The following is a 27670-nucleotide window of genomic DNA, read 5'->3' as shown; positions in this document are numbered from 1 at the left end:
AGGAGTTACCACAGCATATCTTTCAGTTTTCATTGATGATGGCTATCAGCAGACTCTCTGTTCTGTGGTCATCACATTTCTGGATGTAAACTCAAAGGAACGGAGCTATCGTCTTAGAGCAGCTGGGAGGTATATGCACAAGCAGGGGTCATAAAATCTACAAAGCAGGTGGATCCCCTGGGGGGTGCAAATACAGCTAGCTCAGTCAGTCAGAGATCATTCAAAATTACAATATGGTCTCTTTTCTACAATATGGCTTCCCTTATGTTGTGTTGAGCCGGTTTCAAAATGAGATAATCCCTTAGCCAACGTTTTAGCACATTCTAAGCACTCAAATAAATGCTGGAGAGTGAGAGCAGCAATTATTTTATACTCATAAGTGTAGCTGGAAGGTTGACTTTATGCTAAATGCCGGCTAGACCCCATTTTATAACTATTTAAAGTGAGTTACTTATGGAAACCAGGACTCATTACTGTAAAATACCTGAAAATATTTCTTTGATAGTCCAAGTATGTACCGTGGCACAAAACCTGAAGAAACCAGGAAATAGAAATGACTAACCAGTTTATATGCTTTGATTCTACTCAGAATTGAGATGGCGGAGAAAGAGGTGATTCAACCGGCAAAAAAGACCTCCCCTGGAGCGGGCGGAAGGTGGGCACCTCGCCCCCGGGTACCCCGAAGGCTGGGAAAGCGAGCTGCTGCGGCAGCCGCGGCCACGGCGCCGCCCGGGGTTCCCCGCGACTCACACGCGGTCCACCTCGGGCTCCAAGACTGGAACCACTGGAAGCGAGCGCGCCAAGCGAGGCCGGCCGCAGGCCTCACCACCTAGTCTGCCAAGGAACACGGAGTCCAACAACTACTCGGAGCACAACGCTGCTTCGCCCACCCGAGGCTCTTTCCCGGCTTCCCCGGCGGCGGCGCCGTGACGTCACTTCCTGTCGACGGCGCGCACGTGGGAGGAAGTGCCGGTGCCCTCGGCCGCCGCTCCTGCCTGTCTCTCTGGTTACGTTCCTCTGGGCCGCGCCGCCGCTATGGGAGTCCCGGCTTTCTTTCGCTGGCTCAGTCGCAAGTACCCGTCCATCATTGTCAACTGCGTGGAAGAGAAGGTGAGGAGGGGCCTGGAGGCCGCTACGCTAAACCCCGGAGCCCCGGCGCGTCGGGGCCACGGCCCTCGGGGACCGCTGCCTGACCCTGGGGCGCCGGGCCGGGCCCGCGCCGCTCTGTCGCCCTCGCGGGCAGCCGGGGCCCGACACGCGGTTGGGTGCCGGCAATCGGATTCGCGGCCCTGGAGAGGGGCCTGGGCAGGGCGAGGGCCGTGCGGGGTCTGAACTCCCTGGAGGGCTGCTCCTCCCCTGCCCGCTTTTTCCGGACGGGAAGGCCCCGCCCACGGCTTTGTTTCCTCCTGGCTCCGCGCACCTTGGGTTTCAGAGGAGGCTGAAAGCTGTTGGGCCGCGCACGGCTGCTCCGCACAGTTAGCTGGTTAGCGATGCGCGCGTGCTGATGCCAGCCTCGGAAAGTAATCCCCGCGGCGAGCTTTTCGTTGTTTACTGTCCATGCCTGAAAGGTTGTCTCCTAGGGTGAAAGGCCTTTTGTTACTGTTTTAGATCCTACGGTGAAAGCAGCACCTTAGAAACGTCTCAGACGGGATAGAAGTCTGATAAGTGCCCCCCTTCTCTAGGTGCCCCGACTGCTGGACATCATACTTGTTGAAATTGTCAGAATTCCTGGATGCGCTTAAACACTTTTTGTTGTTTGTTACTGTATACGTCGACTTCTGGCAGTTCTTGAGTTTTATGTTTATCGATTCTGTGATTTCGTCCGAGTTCGGTTTTGTACTCTTAATTAGAATTTCTGGATTGGGAAGGTTTAGCGGCACTTCGTGGTCCGCTCCCTCCCGTCCCCTTCATTTTTGAAGGAAGTGCCAGTGCGTCACTGTGAACGGATTTCTTTGGCTTAGGTTGGTGAGATCTTGAGTTTTGCTTAGTTCCTAAGGAGGAACTGAAAACCTGGTTTTGATGACAGTCTCAGTATTCCTTGTGTTTTTCCCAAAGAGAAACGGGTAAACTGAATGCTCATTTCCTTTCTTTTTAAAACTTTCATCAAACTTTACTTGGATCTCATCTCATTTCTACTCTCCAGAGATAACCACTTTTAACTGTTTTGGTTCTGTCTCTAATATCATGCTTATGCCTGATTTATTGGGTTTGGATGTATTGATTTGGATGTATTGAATTCTAGCTATGATAGAAGAGGATTTAGTCACTTATGTAGCGCTCCCCACCCCATTCCTGAGAGTAAATCATTGTATTTCTTCTCTTGGTAAGCTTTGTAAGTTTAAGTAACATGCCTTTTTTTTTTCTTTTTTTTTTTTTAAGATTGGCCGTGAGCTAACACCTGTTGCCAGTCTTCCCCCCCTTTTTTTTCTTTTCCCCAAATCCCCCCAGTACGTAGTTGTATATTTTAGTTGCAGGTCCTTCTAGTTGGGCTATGTGGGACGCCACCTCGGCATGGCCTGATAAGCGGTGCTAGGTCGGTGCCCAGGATCCGAACTTGCGAAACCCTGGGCCACCGAAGTGGAGCGCGCAAACCCAACCACTGGGCCGCGCGCGGGTCGACTGACACCCCTTTTTGAGGTCTATATTTTCTGTTCGTGTCACACCTGGTTATTTAGACTTACTGGAAAGCTGCTTCCTTGGATTTTAAAAAATTCCTTTCTTCAATTGAGGGTACTATTTTCTGATGATCATCTTTCTTGGCTTAAATCCTTCCTTGATTTTTATACTCAATTGAATTCTTAAGAAATGCTGTGTGGGATATGAGTTTTCTGAGTCCGTTCTATCCTTGTATATATGAGTGATCATTAGCTAGGCATAGAGTTTGAGTTTTTTAAAGGATTAAAAAAAATCTTTTCTGCTTTTTCTCCCCAAATCCCCCCATTACATAGTTGTAGATTTTAGTTGTGGGTCCTTCTAGTTGTGGCATGTGGGATGCCGCCTCAGCATGGTCTGATGAGCGGTGCCATGTCCTCGCCCAGGATCCAAACCGGCGAAACCGTGGGCTGCCTGAGCGGCGCTTGGGAGCTCAACCACTCGGCCGTGAGGCTGTCCTTTAGAGTTTGGGTTTGAAAATTACTTTCCCTCAAAACTTTGAAAGGGTTGTTCTTTTGACTTACGTCATCCAGTATTGTTGATGAGAAGTTGAATCTTAACGTGATTTTTTAATTTAGCCAACGCTTATGTAGTATTTAACCTGTACCAGGCACTGTTCTAGGCACTTTACAAATTAATTTATTAAATCCTCATAACCGCATGACTACTACTACTTACTGTTGTTATTATTACAGATGAGAAAACTGAAGCACAGAAGCGTTAAGTAATGTACTCAAGGTCACTTGGCTAATACATCTCAGAGCCAGTGCCCAAACCGAGAAGGCCATGCTCTTAATTTCTGTGTTCTGCTTTCATTTTTTTGCAATCTGTTTTTCTTTCTGAATTTTTAAAGGATCTTTATCCTTGGTAGTGTAAGTGTTCAAGATTATGTACTTAATTATAGGTTTTTTTAAAAATTTAAGTTTATTTTCATCAATACTTGGCTGACTCTTGATTCTGGAGACTGTGTTCTTCAATTCTAGGTAATGCTCTTTGATGTTTTTCTTGACCTCCTTTTTCACTGCCCTCTCTGAACTCTGCATACTGGTCCTCCTAGATGGATTTATTTTTCTTTTGTCTCTCCATTCTCCCCCTCCTCTTCTCCCCCTTTGCAGCTTTATTGGAGTGTAATTGTCCTACAACAAACTGCACATGTTTAAAGTGTACAATTTAGTACATTTGACATACTTGTACATCCATGAAACCATCACCAAGATGATGAACATCACCTCTAAAACATTCCTTCTGGCCCTTTGTTATTCCTCCTTACAGCCCCTCCCCGCTGCCCATCTTTAGTCAACCACTGATTTATTTCCAACTCTGTAGATAAGTTTTCATTTCCTACGATTTTATATGAATGGAATTATATAATATGTACTCTTTTTTTACTTTGGTCACTTTGATTCAGAATAGTTATTTTGAAATTCATCCATGTTCTTACATGTAGCAATAGTTCATTTCTTGTTATTTTTGAATAGTATTCTATGTTGTGCATATATCACATTTTGTTTATTCATTCACCTGATTAAGGAACATTTGGATTGTTTCCAGTTTTTGGTTATTAAACAAAAAAACTTCTGTGAACATTAGTGTACAAGTCTTTGTGTGGACGTATGCTTTCATTTCTTTACAGAAAATATCCAGGAGTGAAATCGTTCACTTGTACGGTGGGTATGTGATTATTTAAAAAGGAAAACTCAGGTCAGCCCTGGTGGCCTAGTGGTTAAATTTGGCGCTCTCCACTCGAGCAACTCGGGTTTGGTTCCTGGGTGTGGACCTACACTACTTATCTGTTAGTGGCCACACTGTCATGGTGGCTCACATATAAAAAGAGGAAGATTGGCAAGATGTTAGCTCAGGGTGAATCTTCCTCAGCAAAGGAAAAAAAATAAAAAAGAAAAAGAAAAACTTGCTAGATTGTTTTCTAAAGTGATTGTATGATTTACATTGCCACCAGCAGTGTATGAAAGTTCTAGTTGCTCCGTTTCCTTACCCAACACTTAGTGTGGTTAGGCTTTTTAGTTTTAGCCATTCTAGTGTGCTCATTGTCATTTTAATTTTCATTTCCCTAATGACAAATGACATTGAACATCTTTTCAGGTGCTTATTTGCCTTCTATATATCTTCTTGAGCAAGATGTCTCTTCATCTTTTGCTCATTTTTAAGTTGTTTATTTTATTGAATTGTAGAGTTTTCTTACATATTGATATGTCTTTTGCAAATATTTTCTTTTACTTTGTAGCTTGCCTTTTTACTTGTTAGCAGTGCAAAGAACAAAAGTTTTTAATTTGAATGAAGTCTTTTTTTTAATATGTTCTCATATTTATTCTCTTTTATTGCATTTAACAATATTTGTATTAACAGTCTTTGCCAAAGCCAAGATCGCTAAGAACTTCTCTTGTGTTTTCTTAGAGATGTTTTATAGTTTTCCTTCATCCTATGGTTTCTGTTTTTCGTTTTTTAATATGATCAATTACATTGATTTCAAAATGTTAAACTCACCTTGCATTCCTTGGATAAATCCCACTTGGTCATAGTATATTATTTTTGTATACTGTTGGATTCAATTTGCTAAAGTTTTCTTGAGAATTTTTACATTAATATTCAAAAAGGATATTTGTCTGTAGTATTCTTGAAATGTCTGTCTAGTTTTGGTATTAGAGAAACCTTGGCCTTAGATTGAGTTGCGAGGTGTATACCCTCTTCAGTTTTCTGGAAGTGTGTGTATAGAATTGGTATTATTTCTTTCTTAAATATTTGGTAGAATTCACCAGTGATGCTGTCTGGACCTGAAGTTTTGGGGTAAGGTTTTTGCCTACAAATTTAATTTTGTTAGTAGGCATAGAACTATGCAGATTATCTGTTTCTTTTTGAATGAGCTTTTGTAGTTTGTATTTTTCACAGACTTTGTCCATTTCATCTAAGTCGTCAAATGTGTTGACATTAAGTTGTTCATAGTATTCCTTATTATCCTTTTACTATTGATAGAAAATGTAGTAATGTCACCTCTCTCATTCCTGATGCTGATTTTATTCTTTTGCTTTTGTTGTGTTAACAGGCTGGCTGGATTGATCCAAAAGAACTAGCTTTTGGTTTCATTGACTTTTCTCTGTTGTTTTTCTGTTTTCTGTTTCATCAGCTTCTGCCCTTAGTCTTACTGTTTATTTCTTATGGTCACTTTGGGTTTAGCTTGAGATGCTTGTCCTTGTTTCTTAAGAAGGAAGCTGAAGCCATTGCTTTGGTACATTGCATCTTCTCTGATATAGGTGTTGTGTACCATAAACTGCCTTCTAGGTACTGTTTCAGCTACATGTCACAAATAATGGCATGTTGTGTTTTCATTTTCATTCAGTAACAAATACTGTCTAATATCCTCTTTGACTTCTTCTTTGGCCCATTGGTTATTTAGGAGAATATTACTTAATGTTCAAATATTTGGGGTACTTTCCAGACATTTCTTCTGTTATTGATTTCTAATTTAGTTCCCTTGTCAGAGAACATGCTTTGCTTATATAATTGGAATCTTTTGAAAGCTTATCTGGTTTGTTTTATGGCCCAGAATATGGTCTTGGTAACTGTTTCATTTTGACTTGAGAAAGATATAAGTTCTGCTGTTGCTGGGTGGAGCATTCTATAAATGTTATCATGCTTGTTGATAGGATATGGAAGACTTGAACAACACTTAAACTGGTTTTCTGTCTCCTTGTTGTATCAATTATTGGTAGGGGTGTGGAACTTTCCTACTATGATTTTTTGGATTTGTCTGTCTCTTCTTTTAGTTCTGTTATTTTTTGCTGCTTGCATTTTGAAGCTCTTTTATTGGGTGCGTGAAAGCTTAGGATTATTATGTCTTCTTGATGAATGTACTCCTTTATCGTTATAACATGATCTCCTTTTATCCTTGGTAATATTTTTTGCTCTGAAATCTGCTTTGTCCAATATTAATATAGCCACATCTTTTGACTAGTATTAGCATAATCTTTTTCCATCCTTTTACTTATAGCTTGTTTGTGTCTTTATATTTAAAGTATTTTTTTTTTTGTTTTTGTGGGTAACATACACTTGGATCTTGCTTTTTTATAGTTTGGTCTCTGTCCTGTTTTTTATTGTGACAAAATATACATGACGTAAAAATTGCCATTTTAACCGTTTTAAGGTCTAGAATTTGGTGGCATTAAGTATATTCACAATATTGTGAAACCATCGTGACTCTTCATTTCTAGAACTTTTTCATCATCCCAAACAGAAACCGTACCCATTAAACAATAGTTCCTTGTTCTCCCTTCTCCCCTACTTTTTGTCTTATGAATTTGCCTCTTCTAGGTACCTAAGATGAGTGGAATCATGCAATATTTGTTATTTTGTCTCTGGCTTATTTCACTTAGCATGTTTTCTAGATTCATCCATGTTTACCATGTGTCAGGGTTTCATTTCTTTTTAAGGCTGAATGATATTCCATTGTATGTGTATATCACATTTTCTTTGGGCATTTGGGTTATTTTTCTCTTTTGGCTGTTGTGAATAGTGCTGCTATGAATGTTGGTGGACAAGTATTGTATGCCTGATCAATGTTTTGAGTGTATACCTGTGAGTGATCCCTGCTTTCATTTCTTTGGGTATGTACCTGTGAGTCGAATTGCTAGATCATATGGTAAGTTCTGTGTTTGCCTTTTTGAGGAACTGCCAAACTGTTTTCCCAATCTCTGCCTTGTAATTGGGGCATTTAGAACATTTACATTTAATGTGGTTATTGAAATGATTAGATTTAAATCTGTTGTCTTACTATTTGTTTTCTGTCGCGTCTGTCTATTTCCTTTTTCCAATTCTTCTGCTTCTTTTGGTTTAAGTATTTTTTATGATTTCATTTTATCTACTTTTTTGGCTTTTTAACTACTCATTTCATTCAGCCATCAGTTTCTTCACTTTTTGTCCTTGGCTCATACGGTCCTCCATTCATTAGCTTTCTGATTTGGGGAAAGTGACTTATACTCTCTTAAATTCTAAAGAACTGGTGCTTCTTGCATTACACCATACTGCTCCCTACCATCCCTGTCCTCTGGTCATCTCTGTACGAGAGCTTCAGGAAGGCAGAATGTCACCTTGTCTCACCTCAACTGGAATGTGTGTGTTGCTCAGATTTTTCAGTGCTCTGCTCATGTTTGCAGATGACCATGAGAAAGCTGCAAATACTGATTTGGGGTTCCAAAAAAATTTTAGTGAGTAGGTAAATTCACAAATATGGAAGTCATGAATAATGAAGATCAGCTGTGTATGTACCACATGGGGTGGTTTTGTGGATTAAATCAATTAGTACAAGTTAAGTGCTTCAAACAGGGCCTTGCACAGAAGCACTTGATGTTCAGAAATTTATTTGGTAAGTTAGTCTTCAGTAGTTTGTAAGTGGGGATATTTTTGTGCCTAACTCTTGGTAACATTGCACAGTGTAGGATTGTGCTGTTTTCATGTGGTGAAATCCAGCTTTCCTGCCCCGCTTTTTCCTCTCAGTCTTCTCTTTCATTGAGTCCTTTTTTTTGGGCAAACATACGGACATGGCTTTAAGGGCGGGGAAGATAGTAGTGAACAAAAGTGATGTTGCTTCCTGAACCTACATTCTGTTTTCTTGACAGTGATACTTTTTTTGGAGTTGGCTACTACATTTTTTAGGCAGCTTTACTGAGCTATGATTCACGTACCGTACAATTCACCCACTTAAAGTCTTTAATTCAATGGTATTTTTGTATATTGACAGATATGTGCAACCATCGCCACAGTAAATTTTAGAACATTCTCATCACCTCAAAGAGAGACCTGTACCCTTCAGCTACCATCCCTCTATCTCCTGACCCCACTTGCCCCATCCCTAAGCAACCACTAAGCTACTTTATGTCTCTATAGATTTCCCTATTTTGACCTTCATATGAATGGAATCATATAGTATGTTGGGTTTTTTTTGCCTTGTTTCTTTCACTTAGCATTGTATTTTCAAGGTACATTTATGTTGTATCATGTATTAATATCTCATTCTTTTTTATGACCAAATAATGTTTCATTGTATGGATGTTTGTATGAAAATGGCACATTTTGTTTATCCATTTTTGTGTCAGTGGACATTTGGGTTGTTTCCACATTTTAACTGTTATGAATAATGCTGCTACATTCATGTACAAGTTTCTGTGTAGGTGCTTTTTTTTTTTTTTTTTTTTTTGCTGAGGAAGAGTTGCCCCAAGCTAACATCTGTTACCAATCTTCCTGTTTTTGCTTGAGGAAGATTTGGCCTGAGCTAACATCTGTGCCCATCTTCCTCTATTTTGTATGTGGGTCACTGCCACAGCATGGCTGCCAATGAGTGATATAGGTCCATGTGTGGGAACAGAACCCAGGCTGCTGAAGTGGAGTGTGCTGAACTTAACCACTAGACCACAGGGCCCGCCGCTTGAACATGTTGTCATTTTATTGGATATATACCTACGAGTGGAATTGCTGGGTTACATGGTAGCTCTGTGTTTAATTATTTGATGAACTGTCAGACTGTTTTCCAAAGTGGCTGCAGCATTTTACATTCCCATCAGCAGTGTTTGACGGTTCCAGTTTCTCCACATTCTCACTAACACTTAGTTATCTGACTTTAATTTTAGCCTTCCTTGTGGGTATGAAGTGGTATCTCATTGTGGTTTTGATTTGCATTTCCCTTATGGCTAATGATATTGAGCATCTTTTCATGGCCATTTGTATATCTTCTTTGGAGAAATGTCTGTTTAGGTTCTTTGCCTATTTTTAAATTGATTGTCTTTTTATTACTGAATTGTAAGAATTTTTTTAATATATATGTTCTGAACGCAAGTTCCTTATTAGTATATGATTTAGTTCTGTATGATATATAGTATAAGTTCTTGATCTGTATATGATTTGCAGATATTTTTCCCCATTCTGGATTGTCTTTCCACTTTCTTGATAGTGTCCTTTGAAACATAAAAGTTCTTAATTCTGATGATGAAATCTAACTTTATTTAGTTGCTTGTGCTTTTGGTGTCATATCTGAAAGTCCATTGTCCAATACAAGGTCGTGAAGATTTATGCCTGTGTTTTCTTCTAAGTGTTTTACCGTTTTAGCTCTTAAATTTAAGTGTATGATCCATTTTGAGTAAACTTTTGAATATGGGGTAAGGTGAGGGTCTAACTCCATTATTTTGCTTGTGGCTATCCAATCGTCACAGCACCATTTGTTGAAAACTGTTCTTTTCTCATTGAATGGTCTTGGCACCATTGTCAAAAATCAGTTGAACATAGTTGTATAGGTTTATTTCAGGTCTTTCAGTTCTATTTCATTGATCCATGTGTTATCCTTGTACCAGTACCACACTATCTTGATTACTGTTGCATTGTAGTAAGTTTTGAAATTTGGAAGTATTAATCTTCTATTTATTCTTTTTTAGAATTATTTCCTCAGTTCTGGCTCCCTTACAATTCTGTGTGAACTTGGAATTAGCTTCAGAGTATAAGTTTTGCATTTCTTTGGTTAAATTTATTCCTATTTTTAGATACTATTGTGAATAGAAGTGTTTTCTTAGTTTTACTTTTAGGTTTTTCAATGCAGATGTATAGAAATTAAATTGGTTTTTGTGTATTGATCTTGTATCCTGCAACCTTGCTGAACTCATATTACTTCTAATAATTTTTTAGTAGATTCCTAGGATTTTCTATATACAGGATCACATCATGCAAATAGAGATAATTTTACCTTGTCCTTTCCAATATAGATGCCTTTTTTTTCTTCTTCTTGCCATATTGCCCTGCCTAGAACCTTCACTACAATTTAAAATAGAAATGGCAAGAGTAGAAATCTTTGTCTTGTTCCTGATCTTAAAGGGAAACCATCCAGTTAACATTAAATATGATGTTAACTGGAGATTTTTTGCAGGTGCCCTTTATATTGATGAACTTCCTTTCTATTCCTAGTTTGTTGAGTTTTTCTTTTTTTTAATCATGAAAGCTTGTTGGATTTTGTCAAATGCTTTTTTCTGCATCTGTTGAAGTGGTCCTATTATTTTTGTTTTTCATTCTATTTGTATGGTGTATTACATTAATTGATATTTGGATGTTAAACTAACTTTGCATTCTTAGGATAAATCACACTTGGTCATGTTGTATAATTCTTTTTATATATTGCTGGATTCAGTTTGCTAGTATTTTGTTGAGGACTTTTACATCCATGTTCATAAGAGATATTAGTGTGTAGTTTTGTTTTCTTGTGACATCTTTGTCTGATTTTGGTATCAGGGTAATATTGGCCCCATAAAATGTGTTGGAAAGTGTTTCTTCCTCTTCTGTTTTTTTTTTTTCCCCAAGAATTGATATTAATTCTTCCTTCACTGTTTGGTGGATTTCAGTGGTGAAACCGTTTAGGCCTGAGCTTATCTTTGTGGGTAGTTTTGTGATTATTGATTCAATCCGTTCACTTGTAGCTTTAGGCACATTATCTTGAGTCATTTTTGTAGTTTGTGTATTTCTAGTAATTTGTCCATTTCATCCAAGTTATTTAATTTGTGTACTATTATTCATAGTATGTCTTTATAATCCTTTTTGTTTCTATTATGTTGGCAGTATTGTCTTCTCTTATGTTTCTGATTCAAGTAGTTTGAATCTTCTCTCTTTTTTTGGTCAAACTGGCCAGAAGTTTGTCAATTTTGTTGATCTTTTTGAAGAACCAACTTTTGGTTTCATAGATTGTTTCTTTATTTTTTCTCTACTCCATGAATTTCTGCTCTGTTTATTTCCTTCTTTCTGCTTGCTTTGGATTTAGTTTTCTCTTATACTTCTGTTTAGTTCTGTGAACATACTTATAGTAGCTACTTTAAACTCTCTTCTGGACACTCTCACAGGCAGTTTCTGTTGCCTGCTTTTTTCCCAGTGTATGGGTCATACTTTTCTGTTTTTCTACAGGCCTGATAGTTTTTTGCTGCAAACAGGACATTTTAGATAGTCTGTTGTATCAACTCTGGGTATTGGCTCCCCACCCCCAAACTTTTGCAGGACTTGTTACTGTTATTTGTTTATTTAGCAGCTGAATTATTTTAATGATGTGTATTTCTTCCTCACTGTGTTATACCTCTGATATTGCTCCTCAGGGAGCTGCAATTTGGGGCATGCCCAGAGCCACCCTAGGATGACAGTGGTACAGGTAGGGCTCTTGTGCACTCTTTCCCTCATCACACGTAGCAGTTAACCTCTGCTAAATCTGGCCCATTCTCTGTTGTTTTTAGCAGTGCCCTGGGTCATGAATTCCTATATAGACTAATCTAGTCAAATTGTGGCTCCTCCCAGGGATTCGTTTCTGAGGTTAGTGTTTGGTATTTGTTCCCACCCCAGGGAGGCTCTTCCTAGCTGTCCTATTCTCTGGTTCTCCTTCAGACTAGCTGGCCTATAGTCTAGGCTGTATCTTCATTAGATCCAAGATTCTCTTCCCAATTGGTTTTCACCACAACTTGCACTGTTCTTGAGAGTCTTTAGGTTTAAAATTTCCATGCTGTGTTGCATTGTCAGTGCTGAATTTTCATAGGTTTTTGTGACTAGAGTGCTGTTTGCTCCTAGGATTGTTTCCAAAGGCTTTATTTATTTATTTATTTTGAGGAAGATTAGCCCTGAGCTAACATCTGCTGCCAGTCTTCCTCGTTTTGTTGAGGAAGACTGGCCCTAAGCTAACATCTGTGCCCATCTTCCTCCACTTTATATGTGGGACACCTACCACCGCGTGGCTTGCTATGCAGTGCCGTGTCCACACCCAGGATCTGAACCGGCGAACCCTGGGCCACCGAAGTGGAATGTGTGCACTTAACCGCTGCGCCACCAGGCTGGCCCCTCCAAAGGCTTTAAATGATGTTATTTTAAAAAATTTTGACTGGTTTCCCTGAGAAGCAGGTAAGCAGAGCTCCTCATGCTGTCATGCTGGAAGTTGATCTCTCCAGAATGCTCTTATGTCTTAGAGAGTGAGGATCAATTTCATACATCTTAGGTATTTTGTGTCCTCTATAGTACTGGGTGTAGTCCTTGGCTCACGTTATAGATGTTCAGCAAATTCGTGTGGAATCTAGTGAAATTATAATTAATCAGTCTAGCATGCTGGTTAAGATACAAGCTCTGATTCAGACTGCTGGGTCCTTTGGCAGTAGTGTGACTTTGGAAAAGCCACTTAACCCCTCTAAACATTTGTGTTCTCATTTATAAGTGGAATGCTCTGTGCCTCACAGGCTTGTTGTGAGGAGAGAGTGGAATAATCCATGAGCAGAATCCCGTAGAACAGTGCCTGTCACGTTTTAAGTGCTCCATAAATGTTAGTGATAATTAGTAGTGCTTGTTGACTAACGTGTAAAAATGAAGGCCTAATAGACATACAACTTGAAAAAGTACTAATCACTAAAAATATTACAATTTTCTGTTTGGTAACTACATTAGAATTTATAGCCTGAATTTTTCACCAAAATATTGCAATTTGAAACTTTCATTAGCCTTTTGATCATTTCTTCCCAAAATATCATCCACATTTTGCAGTTTTTCTCTTGAGTTCCAAGCTGCTTAAAGGGAAATGTAAAACCAAGTTGTCTAATTTGGTATCTGACTTCCAATAGTAAGAACTTGTGTTACAGTGGAACTTCAGGCATGATTCATGGTTTTTCTAATGCTGCTGTTAAATGCTGTGCAGACTTAAACAAAAATGCATCTACTTAGCTGTTATTGTCAGTAGTGGTTTCTGCTTCACATTTGAGGAGCTAGAAAGCCTTATTAGATCGACTGGAACAGTAAGTTTGTGTGAAATTCATTTGGGGGGTTTATTTCAAAACCTGTGAAGTTGTATTTTTATACAGACTCACCATTTGTATATTTGTGCCATTTGTATTTCTTTAAATACCTTCTTTATTTTGATTCCGTAGCATCTTTGTGTACAAATAGGATAATTTCCCAACTGCCTATTTGGGATAAATATATCCCTTTCTTTTTCCATGAAGTAGAAGAGGAGTAGGATTCCTGCTAGGCAGAACTGCCTTGACTGCCAGCCTTCTGGGTAGGCGTGCTCCTTGTTCGTCTGGGGAACTTCTAGTCAGCCAGAGCACTACACTGCTTTTCCTACTCAAGCGCCTATGTTCTCTGGGAATGCCTATCTCAAGTTGCCTGGTCCATGTGGGGCCTGAGGGGGTGAGAGGAGAGTGCAGGGGTTGACCCACCTAGCTGTTGCTGCTGCTGGTACTGAAGGATCATCCGGAGGCTGTCCCTTGAGCCCCCTTTCTGGGGCCTGGAGCCTTCTTGTGTTCTCCCACTTCTTGGCAGCCGAGCTCCTCTCTGCGTGTTTTAGGCTGTGCACCCCATCTTATCAGATCTACTAGTTTTCCACATTTCAGGCATCCCTCATGATTTCTCAGCCACAGAGGGTTCTTCTGGTTTTCCAGTACACTTATGCATTTGTGGTTATTTGTTTGTTTTTAGTCTTTCTGTGGTCTTGGAATAAAAAGGGAAGGCTACAGTGTGCCCTCAGTTTATCCTCTGGAAAAACCAAGAGATACTGAAAAGTTATTTGAAATGAATTGGTTTTAGGGTTCAGAGTGGCTCTCCTTTTAGCTGCCCTTTGGTTGATTAAGGATCTCTAACCCAGCAGGAGACATGTTGGCATTGTATTCGGCAAGGCTCTTGAGGAGTGAGTTTATTTGCTGAGCTTCAAAATCTTTCTCTTGAAGAAAGAAACTCTGAGTTTACATAATTAATGTGTTGAATATATCTACAGTACTCCTGAGGGGAAAGTATATTCAGTTTCCTTATTGGGAATGCCTGGAGCTCTTTTCTCAAAATTAGGACTCACCCATGCCCCCTTTCTCATGCTATACTTTCTAGGTAGTAGAAGTAAAAATTCTCATGTAGCTATACTCAATATCCGTTGAAGAGCTACGATAAGCCTAGTGGTATGCTAGGCAGTAGGGCAGAGGTTAGCAAGCCAGTGACCTCCTGTTCTTGTAAATAAACTGTTATTGGAACACAGCTGTACCTGTTCATGTCCATGCTGTTTATGGCTGCTTTCGTTCTCCAAAGGCAGATATGAGTCATTGCAACTGAGATCATATGGCCAACAAGTCTAAAATACTTACTATCTGGCTTCCGGGGGAGCATAAAGAGAGTGGGTCTGGATTCTCCTAAGTGTGGTGTCTACTTGACAGGAGAACAGCAAATGTGGACTTTGAAATGTAGAGGTTTGATGGAGAGGCAGAGAGCCTCCTGCCTTTATAGAGTTTGTTTTTGGTATGTTTGAGGGTCATCAGGTTATCTTCTTCAAGAGACCCCCTCAAATTGACCTCCTGCTTTCCTTACCACTTATCCCGTTTACTGCCTCTGATCAAGCCCCTCTTTCCTGATTCACAGCATGTATGTAGAGAACACTGTCTGATAACTTCTTTCCTTAAATCCCTTTTGATATCCTTTTCTCCAAGTTATAAATACAAATTGAAGCTCAATCTCATTCCTTTCCCTGTGTCTCAAAGATAACCACTGTCCTGAAATTGGTGTTTATCATTCCTTTGCTTTTCTAACTCTGCTTTCACTGCATATGTCTTCATCCCTGAACGGTACCTAGTACTGTTTTCTCTGTTTGATAACTTTCTGTAAGTGGTATACTGTATGTATTCTTCTGCAGCTTGCTTTTTTGGCTTGGCGGTATATTTGTGACTATCCAGCTCTATTTGTTTGAATCTCACTTTTGTTTGGTGTTCTAGTATATGGACATACGCAGCTTATTAATCCATTCTTTGAGCTCTTTTTTCCTAATTAAGTTGACCTTCTTTTACACCTTCATTGAGATAGAAATTGTGTACCATAAAGTTCACCCACTTAAAGTGTGCAGTTCAGTGGTTTTTAGTACGTATACAGAGTTGTACAACAATCACCATTATGTAAGTTTAGGACGTTTTCATCACTTCCCAAAGAAATGTACTCACTTGCAGTCACTTCCTATCTCCCTCACCCTTTCCTCACGCTCGGATTGAAGCTAGTCTATTTCTGTCTCTATAGGTTTGTCTATTCTGGATCATATAAATGGGATCTTTTGTGGTCTTTTGTGACTGGCTTTCACTTAGAATGTTTCTGAAGTTCAGCCATGATGTCGCATGGATGTGATGGGCTTTTAAATTGTTCACAAGTTTTTACTATTACAGATGATGCTTTGCATGTGTTGGGGAACCGTGATTTTTTAAGTGACTTTTACTATTAGTAAAAAACCTCTCTCATATTCTTATCATCTGCTGAAGCTCTGGAAGAAAAAGACAAAGGTAATGTTTCTCACAAAAGTATAATTGAGTGCCTCCAGGAGTGAGTAAGGCACAGTCCTTACCTTTTGAAGAACACACAGTGTATGTAGTTGGGTTAGAATGACAAGTTAATTATAAATCTATGCAAGTGCTGCAAGTAAATAAACAAAATTCTGAGGAAATGCAGAAGGAAGAGCAGTTAATTTCTTAGGGGATGTTTACAAAGTGTTATAAAGTGAGTGACATTTGATCTGAGTCCAGACCCTGGAAAATTACTAAGATTTCAGGAAGTGAGTGTTGATCGGGGGAAGCAGTGTGCAAAGATAGTGAGAGATGAGAGTGTTTTCCAGGAACTTAGAAGAGATAGGGTGGGCCTGGACAGACAATATTTTGGCAGTACGGGAGACTAGTAAGGGTTCAGGCTCATTGGTCTGCACCTGTTATGGGAATCATTGGAAGAATCAGGCAAGATTAAGATGCAGCCACATTTTTATTTTAGAAAGAAAATTTTGGCAGCATGGCTGGTAGGCTGGAGACAGGAGAGTCTAGAGGTGGGGGCAGTCCATATGAAGGCTGTTCCAGTCTTTTAAGTGACTGATGATGCCCTGATGTTCTTGGCATTTTTCATGTTAAATTGACAGGACTTATTGGAATGGGTGGTAAGGGAAAAGAATTCTGAGATGACTGCCATGGTCTCTCACTTGGACAGCTGAATGATTTGGGAGTTTGATAACTATCCCTCACATAGAGAAGATTAACTTGTATTGGAAGCTGTCCACTGTCAACAGATGAAATATCTGCTTCAGTTTGCTTTAAGGAGTAAAATAACTTACGTTGTTATTTAAAGATTACTTAAAGTGTTTTATTTCCAATTCAAAAATGAAATACAGGTTCATGCTGAGCCTCGGTTGCATCAATTTCAGACTTGAACAATCAAACTATTATTAATTATCACTTCCTCATAGCCAAAAGAATGCAATGGTGTAAAGATTCCTGTTGATGCCAGTAAACCTAATCCAAATGATGTGGAGTTTGATAATCTGTATTTGGATATGAATGGAATCATCCATCCCTGTACTCATCCTGAAGACAAGTACGTAACCCGTTTTTGTCACTGATATCACAAATTACAGAGGAGTACTATATTATATTACATTGTTTGCTTGTCATTATAGACCAGCACCAAAAAATGAGGATGAAATGATGGTTGCAATTTTTGAATACATTGACAGACTTTTCAATATAGTGAGACCAAGACGACTTCTCTACATGGCAATAGATGGAGTGGTAAGTGCAAAAATAATTAAACTTAGAATCCTCCATTTTTGTTTTTCTGTGTTCCCAATGTCTAGAATGAAAGTCAGCTAAATAAAGAAAAATGTTGACTGGTGAATTTGAGAATGAAAACCTCATCCTTCAGTCATTCATTCAAACATTTTTTTATGCTTGTTTTGTGCCAGATACTGTAAAATGCTGGATATGTTGGTGACTGCCTTTGCTTTTGAAGGGCTTACCAGTAAAGGGACAGAGACTTAGATAAACGAGTGAGCTTAGTTACTTATGGGCTTTGTGGGCACTAGATATCACATGCTGGGTGTGAAGGGAAGAAGTCAGTGCTACTGAGGGACTTAGGAGATAGACAGGAGGTGACTTTTGTCCTACTTCTTGAAGGATAAAGAATAGTTGGAGATTGGGGGGCAGTGGAGGGGGATGGATGGGACAGATATGGGGAGGGAGGACCTTCTGGATTTCTCAAAAGTGGCAGGTAAACACACTCTCCATGCCTCTGATCACACTGACACATTTGGGCACCTGCAGGAGTTTTAGACTGGAAAGAGAAGTAGAGCGATGACATGAATAAGGCACTACCCACCACACTCGGGAGTTTGGATTTTATCCTACAGGCAGGCAGTGATTAGTCACCACAGTAATTTAAGAGGAGAATAACTTACTGACCTATGATGATAATATCAAGCAGCTTAGGTTATAAGTGACTAGCAAATTATCTATCAGGGTTCAAGGAACATTAAGGTAAATCATAACCCTAAGTTTATTTAGCCATATGCAAATAGATTCTCTTTCTTTTAGACTTAGTAATCCTAGTAGCTAATGGAAAGACTTTGAAAATCCAGAAAACTTGGGGTTCAAGAAGATTAACTTTTCTGTGAGGTTCTGTTTACTCAAAGAAAACTTGGTTATCTGATAACTTGTTAAGTTGTAGTTAAAGTGGAGTAAAGAATAAAGGGAACAGGAATAGTCTTATTTGGAGCATATTCCAGTTCACATTAGCTAAATTTCTTGAACAAAATTTTTAACTTTACCACAGCGTGCCCTTACAGCTGGATCAAGTATAAAATATGTGCATATTTGTGTGCGTATGCAAATGCTCGTCTCTATAACACTGTTTTTGTTAAAATATAAATGTAGATCATAGAACTTGGTACTTGGAAAAGATTAGGTGGTCTCATTTTACAGGAAAGGGGACTGTTTAAAAGAGAATATAAAATAACTTATTTTATGTAGACAGGATACTTTAGAGTCTTGTCCAACCCCAAAACTCAGTTCAGTAGTTTAAAACCTTATCTGTAGTCCAGTTCACTTCATTCAGGCTTCTCCAGTGCTTTAAATTACATTTGGTTAGAGTGATTTAAAAGTGCTTTTGGTAAAAACCTTGTCCCCTTTCTACCTGCTGTGTAGAGACAGAGTGGTAATTATGAACCTTATTGTGGGAAGTACAAAATAGAAGTGCCTTAAGCTCCTGCAGATCAGGTCATTTTCTCTTGGTTTTGTAGGGCACTGTGGATCTCATTTGGAGACTGTCTTCCTCTTAGGCATGGACAAAAGGAAGCTCTTCCTGATCCGGTTCTGTAGTAATTGTGTGCTGGCAGAATCTTTGAGTAAAATGAGCTTTCTTCTTGGGTGCCTTGAAGTACCATAACCCAGTGGAACTGGCATTTGGTCGTAGGCCCTGAAGTATTAAATGCTGTGGCTTCACAGGATGTTTGTCCATTGACATGTCACTCACTCATTTGACTGAGCTCAGCTTTTAGGTTCTTGGTCCAAATTTAAGTTCTCAGGATTTCCTGTCTGTCATGAAAGGATTATTAGACATATAACTTACTTTTCTATTTTAGTGTACTATTTTTATAAAAACAATTGATTCAAAATAATGTACAGATTTAGTTGCAGATATTTTGAATTCTATTATGTGAATATGAAATACATGTTTTTCAGGCACCACGTGCTAAAATGAACCAGCAGCGTTCGAGGAGATTCAGAGCATCAAAAGAAGGAATGGAAGCAGCAGTAGAGAAACAGCGAGTCAGAGAAGAAATACTGGCAAAAGGTAAAGAAAATGCATCTTGAAGTTGGACTTTTTACAAGATGTATGCAGAAGGGCGAGGGGCAGCAACTTTTTCCTACAAATAGATAAGTTTAATTTACTTAGGATCCCAGAACATCCGAGGAAAATTTATGTTTACTGTTGAGGAAAAGAAGTTAATGGACTCCTTCGCTCTCATTAAGAAGCTTTATTTCCAAACTCTGTAGTGAAAGGGAAGCTTGGGAATAAAAGGAGGGAATTCTCGTAGGGAGAGCAGGTTGTTAACCCCCCTCGGGGCAAGTGCAGCTCTTCCGCTAACTTTTATATAACTGTAAAATAGAAATATATTAAGAGTGCTTCCTACTTCCTTTTTCTAATGGGGGCTATTAGAAGGCTACCATTCTGTAAACATTTCCCTCAAATTGGTCTTGATAGCTTGCTTATTGCTTCCCCTTAGAACTCAGAGGTCTATATGAGGAGGCCCGGGATGATGTGATCTGTATTTCCAGGCTTTCACCAAGTCACACACACTGTCAGTATAGGTTGATGCAGCAGGCACCAAGGCAGTGAGGTACCCAGGGTTCTCTCAATTTGGGGGATGGGAGGGTGGGATATGGCCATTTTTGCAGTTCTGCAAAGTCTTGAAATTCCTGATGGGTACGTGGGTAGGAGTTGACTAAGTCTGAGAGAGGAGGAAGGTCCAGGGGTCTTGATGCCCAGTGGGAGTGAGTCTGTCCCAAGACACTTGTGTGTGAGATGGGGTGTGGTTGTAGCAGAGTGAGTTGTTTCGTGTTTTGTTACATAAGACAATATGATAGACCAGGAAAGCCACATTTTATTGGCTCAGTATATTGTACTTGGCTGTTGAAAAAAGAATCATAGCATATCATAGTGTAGTCAGCTCAGGCCTGCAATTATGATACATTTTATGTTATTTTAATTTGCTGGAAGTGTGCAAGTATATGGTTACTTTAGCTACAGCTTGTAATTAATACTCTAAAACCTGTTTATATTTATAACAGGTTGTCTTTGATTTTAAAGATGTCTTCTTTCTTGAAGATGTTATGAAATATCTTTGTGTCTTGAGAAAAAGCTAATTAGTGAGAGAGGAGAAAATAGGATTTTTGTATTCCTCTGATACAAAAGCTGATAATTTTATTTCTTGTCATATAAACCTGTGATAAACTCAGCATTTTAATTTTGTTTTTCTGAGGCACCTTTATTTTAAAAACTGTTATCAAATTAGAACCCGTAACTCGTGTGTGTATTCTGCTGCAGAGGGCATTAGGAAGAACGTCATAATTTCTATATCTTTATATAACAATATAGTATCTTTTGGGTACCATATATTATTTGACAGTCACGTTAAAGCTTAATTTAAACTTCAGGCGAGGAATCTTGTTTTCTTCCCAAAAAGGGGAACATTGTTCCTCAGGTGACAGCACTTCTCTCTCTGTTGTATTTGAACTTAGTGTTTTTGTTGTTTTGGTTTAATATCGAGTAATTTACCTCACCTTTTATGGGGAGACCAAAGCATTGCCTCTTTTTCTCTAGGTGGCTTTCTTCCTCCTGAAGAAATAAAAGAAAGATTTGACAGCAACTGTATTACACCAGTAAGTGGTCTCAGACTTTGCTAGCTATTGCTAACTCTTAAATGATAGGTTAATTTATTTCCTTCTGTCATTTTAGGGAACTGAGTTCATGGACAATCTTGCTAAATGCCTTCGCTATTACATAGCTGATCGTTTAAATAATGACCCCGGGTGGAAAAATTTGACAGTAAGTTTCACATTTTGATACTTCAGAAAGATTAGGGTGATCATCTGAGGCTGTGCTGTGATATGACTGATAATATTTGTCCTTTTTTCCCCCCTATAAAATACTAGTTGACTGTCAGAGGAAAGGAGAAACTTCCAGGGTTATTAGAAATGGGGTGCCTTGCAGGGTCCAGTTTTAGACAGCTGAATTTTCTCTCACTGCCAATTTTTTGTCTTCTCACCCTCACTGTGGAGCCATAAAATGGGACTCATGATTTAAAAAACTTATATTTATGTATCAAAGTAATTTTTAAATGAAAATTTCTATTTGAAATCAAAATACAGCAAGATTGAAGTCATAAGGCTACCTTTAAAGAATGGCTGTGTTCTCCTAAGTATTTAAGCAGAATTTGAACAAACTTTTATGTAATTTTAGGTTCATAAGCTTGTTTCCCTATTAGTTATGGTAAATTGTATTTAATGGGTATATTTTATTGATTACTGCCGGGGCTTGTGTGCTTCAGTCCTGTATCCTTGGGTAGCTGTGAGAATAGTAGAGATTTGTGACTGATCAGTTTTTCTAATGACTAAGTTTTACCCAAACATTTGATTTTTTTCTATTCCATGTAGTTAGTAAAGCAATGAAATAGTTTTGGTGTTTAACACACGCACACATCCCTTTTTAAGAAATATTTCCAATTAATAACTATCTTAATAGAATTATCCCAGTTTATTTTAAGATATTCAGTTCTGTTGATTTTTGTCCTAGAAAATTGGAGACGAGCTGAAAGCCTAAAAACTGTTTTTTATAGGTTATTTTATCTGATGCTAGTGCTCCTGGTGAAGGAGAACATAAAATTATGGATTACATTAGAAGACAAAGAGGTAAAAATCGCTTATAAATATTTGATTGTTTTATTAAAAAAAGATAAGCCATTATATAGAAAATATTTGGTAAAGCGTGGTATTCTTGTGATATAAATATAATAAATGTATGTTTCCCCCCCCCCCTTTAGCCCAGCCTAACCATGACCCAAACACTCACCATTGCTTATGTGGAGCAGACGGTAAGCAGCTTCTTTGGAATTTGAGTCTCTTGGATTAAACCATAGCAAGTCGGTGGGTTGGTGTGTGGCAATGGGTTATTCATGATTGCCTGGAAATTCTGAAGGGCCTTGCTGATTTTATGTTTGAGAGGAAACTAGTACTGAGTTGTTTAACCTGTGATTAATGTTCACCTTCTTTAATTATTTTACGTTTTTACCTTTTGATATGGCTGCACATACCTTTAAAATGGACAGGTGTTGACTCCTGAGTGGGAGTCTACATTCTAGGCCCACATATCTGGAGGACATCTTGTTGGCTGAGAACTACCAGGAAGTTTTAGGCGTTTTGGCTTTGCTGCCTCTGTTTGTGTGCTCCTTTGCACTTGTCTTTGTGTTGGTGTCTTGTGTTACAGTAATGTCTTAAGTCTTTGGTTATGGTAAGAATCTTCTGAAAGTGCTCACTGTTCAGTGTTTTGTCATTATTGATTGATAGCTGATCTCATTATGCTCGGCCTTGCTACACATGAACCCAACTTTACCATTATTAGAGAAGAATTCAAACCAAACAAACCCAAACCATGTGGTCTTTGTAATCAGTTTGGACATGAGGTCAAGGACTGTGAAGGTTTGCCAAGAGAAAAGAAGGGAAAGGTAAGAAATTTGAGATGATAGTTGCCTCATTTTTTAAAATTTTATTTTTTATTGTGATAAAATATACCATTTTAACTATTTTTAAGTGTATAATGTAATGGCATTAAATATATTCAGGTTGCCTCATTTTTAAAATGGATAAAGAGAAGACTATGGTTGATTAGATCTTTTCCTACTTGCTCTGTTGCCCCTCAGAAATATCTTTTAAAACTCTTTAAAGACTTTCAAGGGGCTGGCCCCGTGGCCGAGTGGTTAAGTTCGCGTGCTCTGCTGCAGGTTCGAATCCTGGGGGCGGACATGGCACTGCTCATCAAACCACGCTGAGGCAGCGTCCCACATACCACAACTAGAAGGACCCACAACGAAGAATATACAACTGTGTACCAGGGGGGCTTTGGGAGAAAAAGGAAAAAATAAAATCTTAAAAAAAAAAGACATTCAAAAGCATTCATGCACTCATTCTTCTACTCTCTGCTTTTTCTAACGTAGCTTATATCTACATGAGGCTTAAGTCTCATAGGTAATAGTGCCCATTGCACATGATTTGTTTGTAGAAGTTGTTTCAAATGGTTATTCTTAAAAGGAACTGCAAATTGAGTGTATTAAACTCTTGATACCTTTAAGTTACTCTTAGTTTCTACATGTTTTGGGTTCACTTGATTATATCCAGTCTCTTTTAAAGAAGTTTCCATTTGTTTTAAGAATATGGTACCTCTTTAAAAGACATGTTGAGTGAAAAAAGCAGGTAAGGAATATACTGTATATTCACAGAGAATGGTCTAGAGGCATTCACATCAAATTGTTGGTTGGGTAGTGGTCAGGGGTTGGCAAACTTTGGCCCTCTAGATTTGGCCTATGAGCTAAGAATGGTTTTTGCATTTTTAAAGGGTTGTAAAAACAAAATAAAACGTGAAAGAATATGAAACTGAGACCATGTGTGTCCCACACAGGCTAAAATATTTACTGTCTGGCCCTTTGAAAAAAACATTTGCTGATCCCTGGTCTAGATGTGATTAGGATTATGGGTAATTTTTATTTTTAAAATGATTTGGTGAATTCTTTTTTTACTTGATACTTGCAATATTAAAATGGATCTTGCCTTAGAAAAAGCTGTAATGTTCATTTGGCTGGAAAAAGATTACAGGGATTGGAGTAGATTTGTGTAATCTTTGCTCCCTGTCTTGCAGCATGATGAACTTGCAGATAGTCTTCCTTGTGCAGAAGGAGAGTTTATCTTCCTTCGTCTCAATGTTCTTCGTGAGGTATGTTGCAGTAGTCATTGGAATTGGCACTGTAAAGCAGGATGCCTTTTCATAACTTTAATGGCAGTATTCCTTTTTGGTTGTAGTATTTGGAGAGAGAGCTCACCATGGCCAGCCTACCGTTCACATTTGATGTCGAGAGGAGCATTGATGACTGGGTCTTCATGTGCTTTTTTGTGGGCAATGACTTCCTTCCTCACCTGCCGTCATTAGAGATTAGGTATGTGTGTTTGTGTGGGTTTTCAAACTACTGTTTTAGCCTTCTTGCCTTTACAGTGCGTTCTGGTCCTAATGGATAATGTTTGTTTCCTGGTGGCAGGGAAGGTGCAATTGACCGTTTGGTTAACATATACAAAAATGTGGTTCACAAAACTGGGGTAAGTTCATTCTTGAATAATTTCAAAACAGAAGTATTTGCTTTTATAAGAAGATCATTTTACATGTATTTTATCACTTACAGGGTTACCTTACAGAAAGTGGTTATGTCAATCTGCAAAGAGTACAGATGATCATGTTAGCAGTTGGTGAAGTTGAGGATAGCATTTTTAAAAAGAGAAAGGATGATGAGGTAAAGTGCTTCTATTGCAGTAGCTAAATTGCTCCTGTCTCTAATAGGCTCTGATGATCCTGTGATTGTACTTTTAACCTCTTTGAGTGCGTTTTTCTATTATTATAGTGTATCAAACACCAATGTAATTGTGAGTGGTCAGTGCTTTGGTTATTTTCTAAAGGCTGCGATGCTTGCTGTGTGGAACTGTGTATTGCACACTGTGTGAGTTGCATTGTAATTTTTTTCTCTCTTCCTAATCTTAAGATATAAATCCAAACACCTGTCTAATCAACAGGCTATGAAATGAGGGTCCCAAGACTAGAAGAATGCTGGCAGTGAACTAGTGTCTGCCACGTTGTATAGGAAATAGTTATGCTGTGGAAGTCAGGTGAAGACTAGAAACTCTGTACTCTGGTAGTAGAGAGTGTAGGGGGCTCTGGGTTAGATTGCATCAGCTTAGGCAGGGGGTTGCAGCTCTGAGCAAGAAATTTTAAACATAAAAGAAGGAAATAAAATAACAAAGCACTTGGAAATTGGTGACATATGATAGGGCGAGTGTTTAGGTGAGAGGTCCAGTCTGGCTTGGGCACTTAGTAGTTTGCTGGTAACATTCATGAGATATCAAGTACTGAGAGTAGAGCAGGTTGGGGTGGGGACAAGGTGGAAATTGAGTTTCATTTTGGAGATACTGAGTTTGAGGGGCCACAGGACACCTGAGAGGAGAAAAGTCCATGAAGCAGTTAGATGGATATGTGTAAAGCTCAGCCCGAAGTCTTTGGAAAGGAGATTTGAGAACCATTAGCAGAGGTACTTCAAGTCACGAGTGTGAAGTTGAAATCCCTGGAGCTTGTATGGAGCTCAAGTGCCTGCAGCAGAAACCTTAAGAAGCGTGGACGTTTAAGGAGAAAGAGGAGTCGGTTCTAGAGAGCTGGGAGGAAATCCCTAAAGAGGAGAACCTGGTGGTGCTGCCTGAGGTGTCAAAGTGAGATGGACAGGCCTCTAGTCTGTGGCCAGGGATTCAGAGGCCCTGGAGAGGCAGTGGAGGGGAGGGGCAGTAGCCTGGAGGCAGAGTGGGTTGGAAGGTGATTGTGAGGGAGTGGCAAGGGAGGCAAGCAGTGGGTAAATGAGCAGATAGTAGCTCTTAGGAAGAGAGTGAAGGAAATCCTTTTAGAAACTGATTTTATAAAAAGTCATGTGGCTATTTTGAGCAAATAGCACGTAATAATATTGCTACGTTATCTCCTAACAGATTAAAACGTGTCATTGTATTCGACAGGATTTTGTATTTTCTTTAACTTTGTATACTGCAGCTTGCGATCTCTTTTTTTAGAACTTTGGGTACCATTTTATGTAACAGTATGAGTAGACTGTAAGCATTCTTTCCAAAGCCTTTTGTACTTGGTAATCTTCTGTGATGGCAAGAATTTTTCACATGTCAAATTTAAATAACGTAACTAACTTTGGGATATCAAATGTCTACCACGACAGCCATTTTTAAACTAAGCCTTCAATAATTACAGTGGCTCCACCTGACCTGCTGCCATTTATACTTAAGAAAAACTGTACTTATGGTGTACTACTTGGTATAGAAGCCTCACGTTAGAACAGCCCTTTTGTGTGGCTTTAGGTGACTCTGTACTGTTAAGTATTGGTGATATTTGGCATTAGAGTGGGATGTATGGGATTTGATAGATAGCAAAGTGCTTCAGATGTGAGTAATAAGGTTTCCAGCTGGCCTGGCAGAGAGGATATTTTAAAGCTTTTGATCTTTTTTGGTATCCCTGGCATCTTATGATGTTTGTCAGCATGATTGGACGTCAAGGAAATTTCTGAACCCTCAGAAATTCAATACAATAGTGTCTGAGTGTGTGTATTTTCCTGGGAAGTGTGTCTTTGGCTTTTGACAGATTTCCAAAGGAGTTCATAGCACAAAAAGATTAAAGATCAGTAAGGTGCACCCATGCGGACCTATTCTGCTTATGTGTGGCTACCACCCTTAGGAATAGGTATTTAGCTGACGGGCAGAGTATAAAGTAGAAAAGGAATATATCAATGTTTATTATTAAAATGGAGCACTTAGGTCAGAAATATGATGCTTTTTATTTTATGAGCTTTGATGTTTGCCTTTTATCTTGCAAATGTTGTTCATTTATTCAGCAAATGTTTGTGTTTACCACGTGCCAGATAGTATTCTGAGTGTTACTGATAAAACAACAAACAAAACAAAAAACCAGACAAAAATTCCTGACCTATGGAGCTGACATTCTTCCAGGGGAGATGGACAATAAACGTAAAAACTAAGTAAAGCGTGTAACGTGTTGGAGAGTGATAAGTGCCCTGAAGAAAATTAAAGCAGGTGGGGAAATACCTGGGAAGGTGGAAATGAGGACGTTGCAGTTCTAGAAAAGATGACTAGAGAAGGCCTCAGCAACAGATAACTTTGAATAAAGACCTGAAGGATGTGAGGGAGTAACCATGCAGATGTTTTCAGGAAGAGCATTTCAGACAGAGAGAACAGCCAGTGCAAAGGGTCTAGGGCAGGAGCATACCCACGATGTTCACGAAACAGCAAAGAGCCAGTGTGGCAGGAGCAGAGGAAGCAAAGGAAAGGTCGTAGGAGAAGAGGTCAGAAAGAGATGGAGGGCCAGGTTCGGTAGAACCCGATAGGACATTATAAGGACTTTAGCTTTTCTTCTGCATCAGTGGAGGGTTTTGAGTATAAAAGTGATAAGATCTGACATATTATAAAAGGATGATTATAGCTGCCATGTTGAGACTAACTGTGTGGAGGCAAAGATAGAAGCAGTGAGCCCAATTAGGAGGCTGTTGTACAACAATCCGAGGGAGTCCAACATGGTGGCAGTGGAGACTGATAAGAGGTGGTTGGATTCTGAACATGTTTTGAAGGTAGTTCTGATGGGATTGGCTAATGAATTAAATGCTAGGTGTGAGAGAAAGAAAGCTATCAAGAATGACTCCAAAGCATTTCGTCTGAGCAGTTGAAAAATGGTCTGGGCTGCTGTGATGAGGAAGACTGGGAGGTGCAAAGCTAGAGCTGGGGATTCCACTTTTGGACGTGTTAAGTTTGAGATACCCAAGTGGAGATGTTGAGTGGGGAGAGGTCCTGAATGGACAGTCATCAGATGTAGA

At 39.1% G+C, this 27670-nt stretch overlaps 1 protein-coding gene across 2 annotated transcripts in view; it reads left to right on the top strand.

Annotated features, from left to right (window-relative positions):
* Nucleotides 1-966: 966 nt before the first annotated feature.
* The window catches only part of XRN2 (5'-3' exoribonuclease 2), a 71841-nt gene continuing 45137 nt past the window's right edge, over nt 967-27670 (top strand). For both annotated transcript variants that reach the window (XM_046678836.1, XM_046678837.1), the window contains exons 1-13: nt 967-1110; nt 16898-17025; nt 17108-17219; nt 19167-19278; nt 20809-20867; nt 20944-21033; nt 21824-21896; nt 22028-22078; nt 22551-22708; nt 23896-23970; nt 24057-24190; nt 24290-24347; nt 24431-24538. In XM_046678836.1, coding sequence (XP_046534792.1) covers nt 1036-1110; nt 16898-17025; nt 17108-17219; nt 19167-19278; nt 20809-20867; nt 20944-21033; nt 21824-21896; nt 22028-22078; nt 22551-22708; nt 23896-23970; nt 24057-24190; nt 24290-24347; nt 24431-24538 — 1233 coding nt within the window. In that variant the 5' untranslated portion in view covers nt 967-1035. The remainder of the gene's footprint in view (nt 1111-16897; nt 17026-17107; nt 17220-19166; nt 19279-20808; nt 20868-20943; nt 21034-21823; nt 21897-22027; nt 22079-22550; nt 22709-23895; nt 23971-24056; nt 24191-24289; nt 24348-24430; nt 24539-27670) is intronic.

Source organism: Equus quagga, chromosome 12 (genome assembly GCF_021613505.1).
Source record: "Equus quagga isolate Etosha38 chromosome 12, UCLA_HA_Equagga_1.0, whole genome shotgun sequence".
Classification (NCBI taxonomy): Eukaryota; Metazoa; Chordata; class Mammalia; order Perissodactyla; family Equidae; genus Equus; species Equus quagga.
Note: the sequence above shows the minus strand (reverse complement) of the source record. Positions and strands in the feature narration are given on the sequence as shown.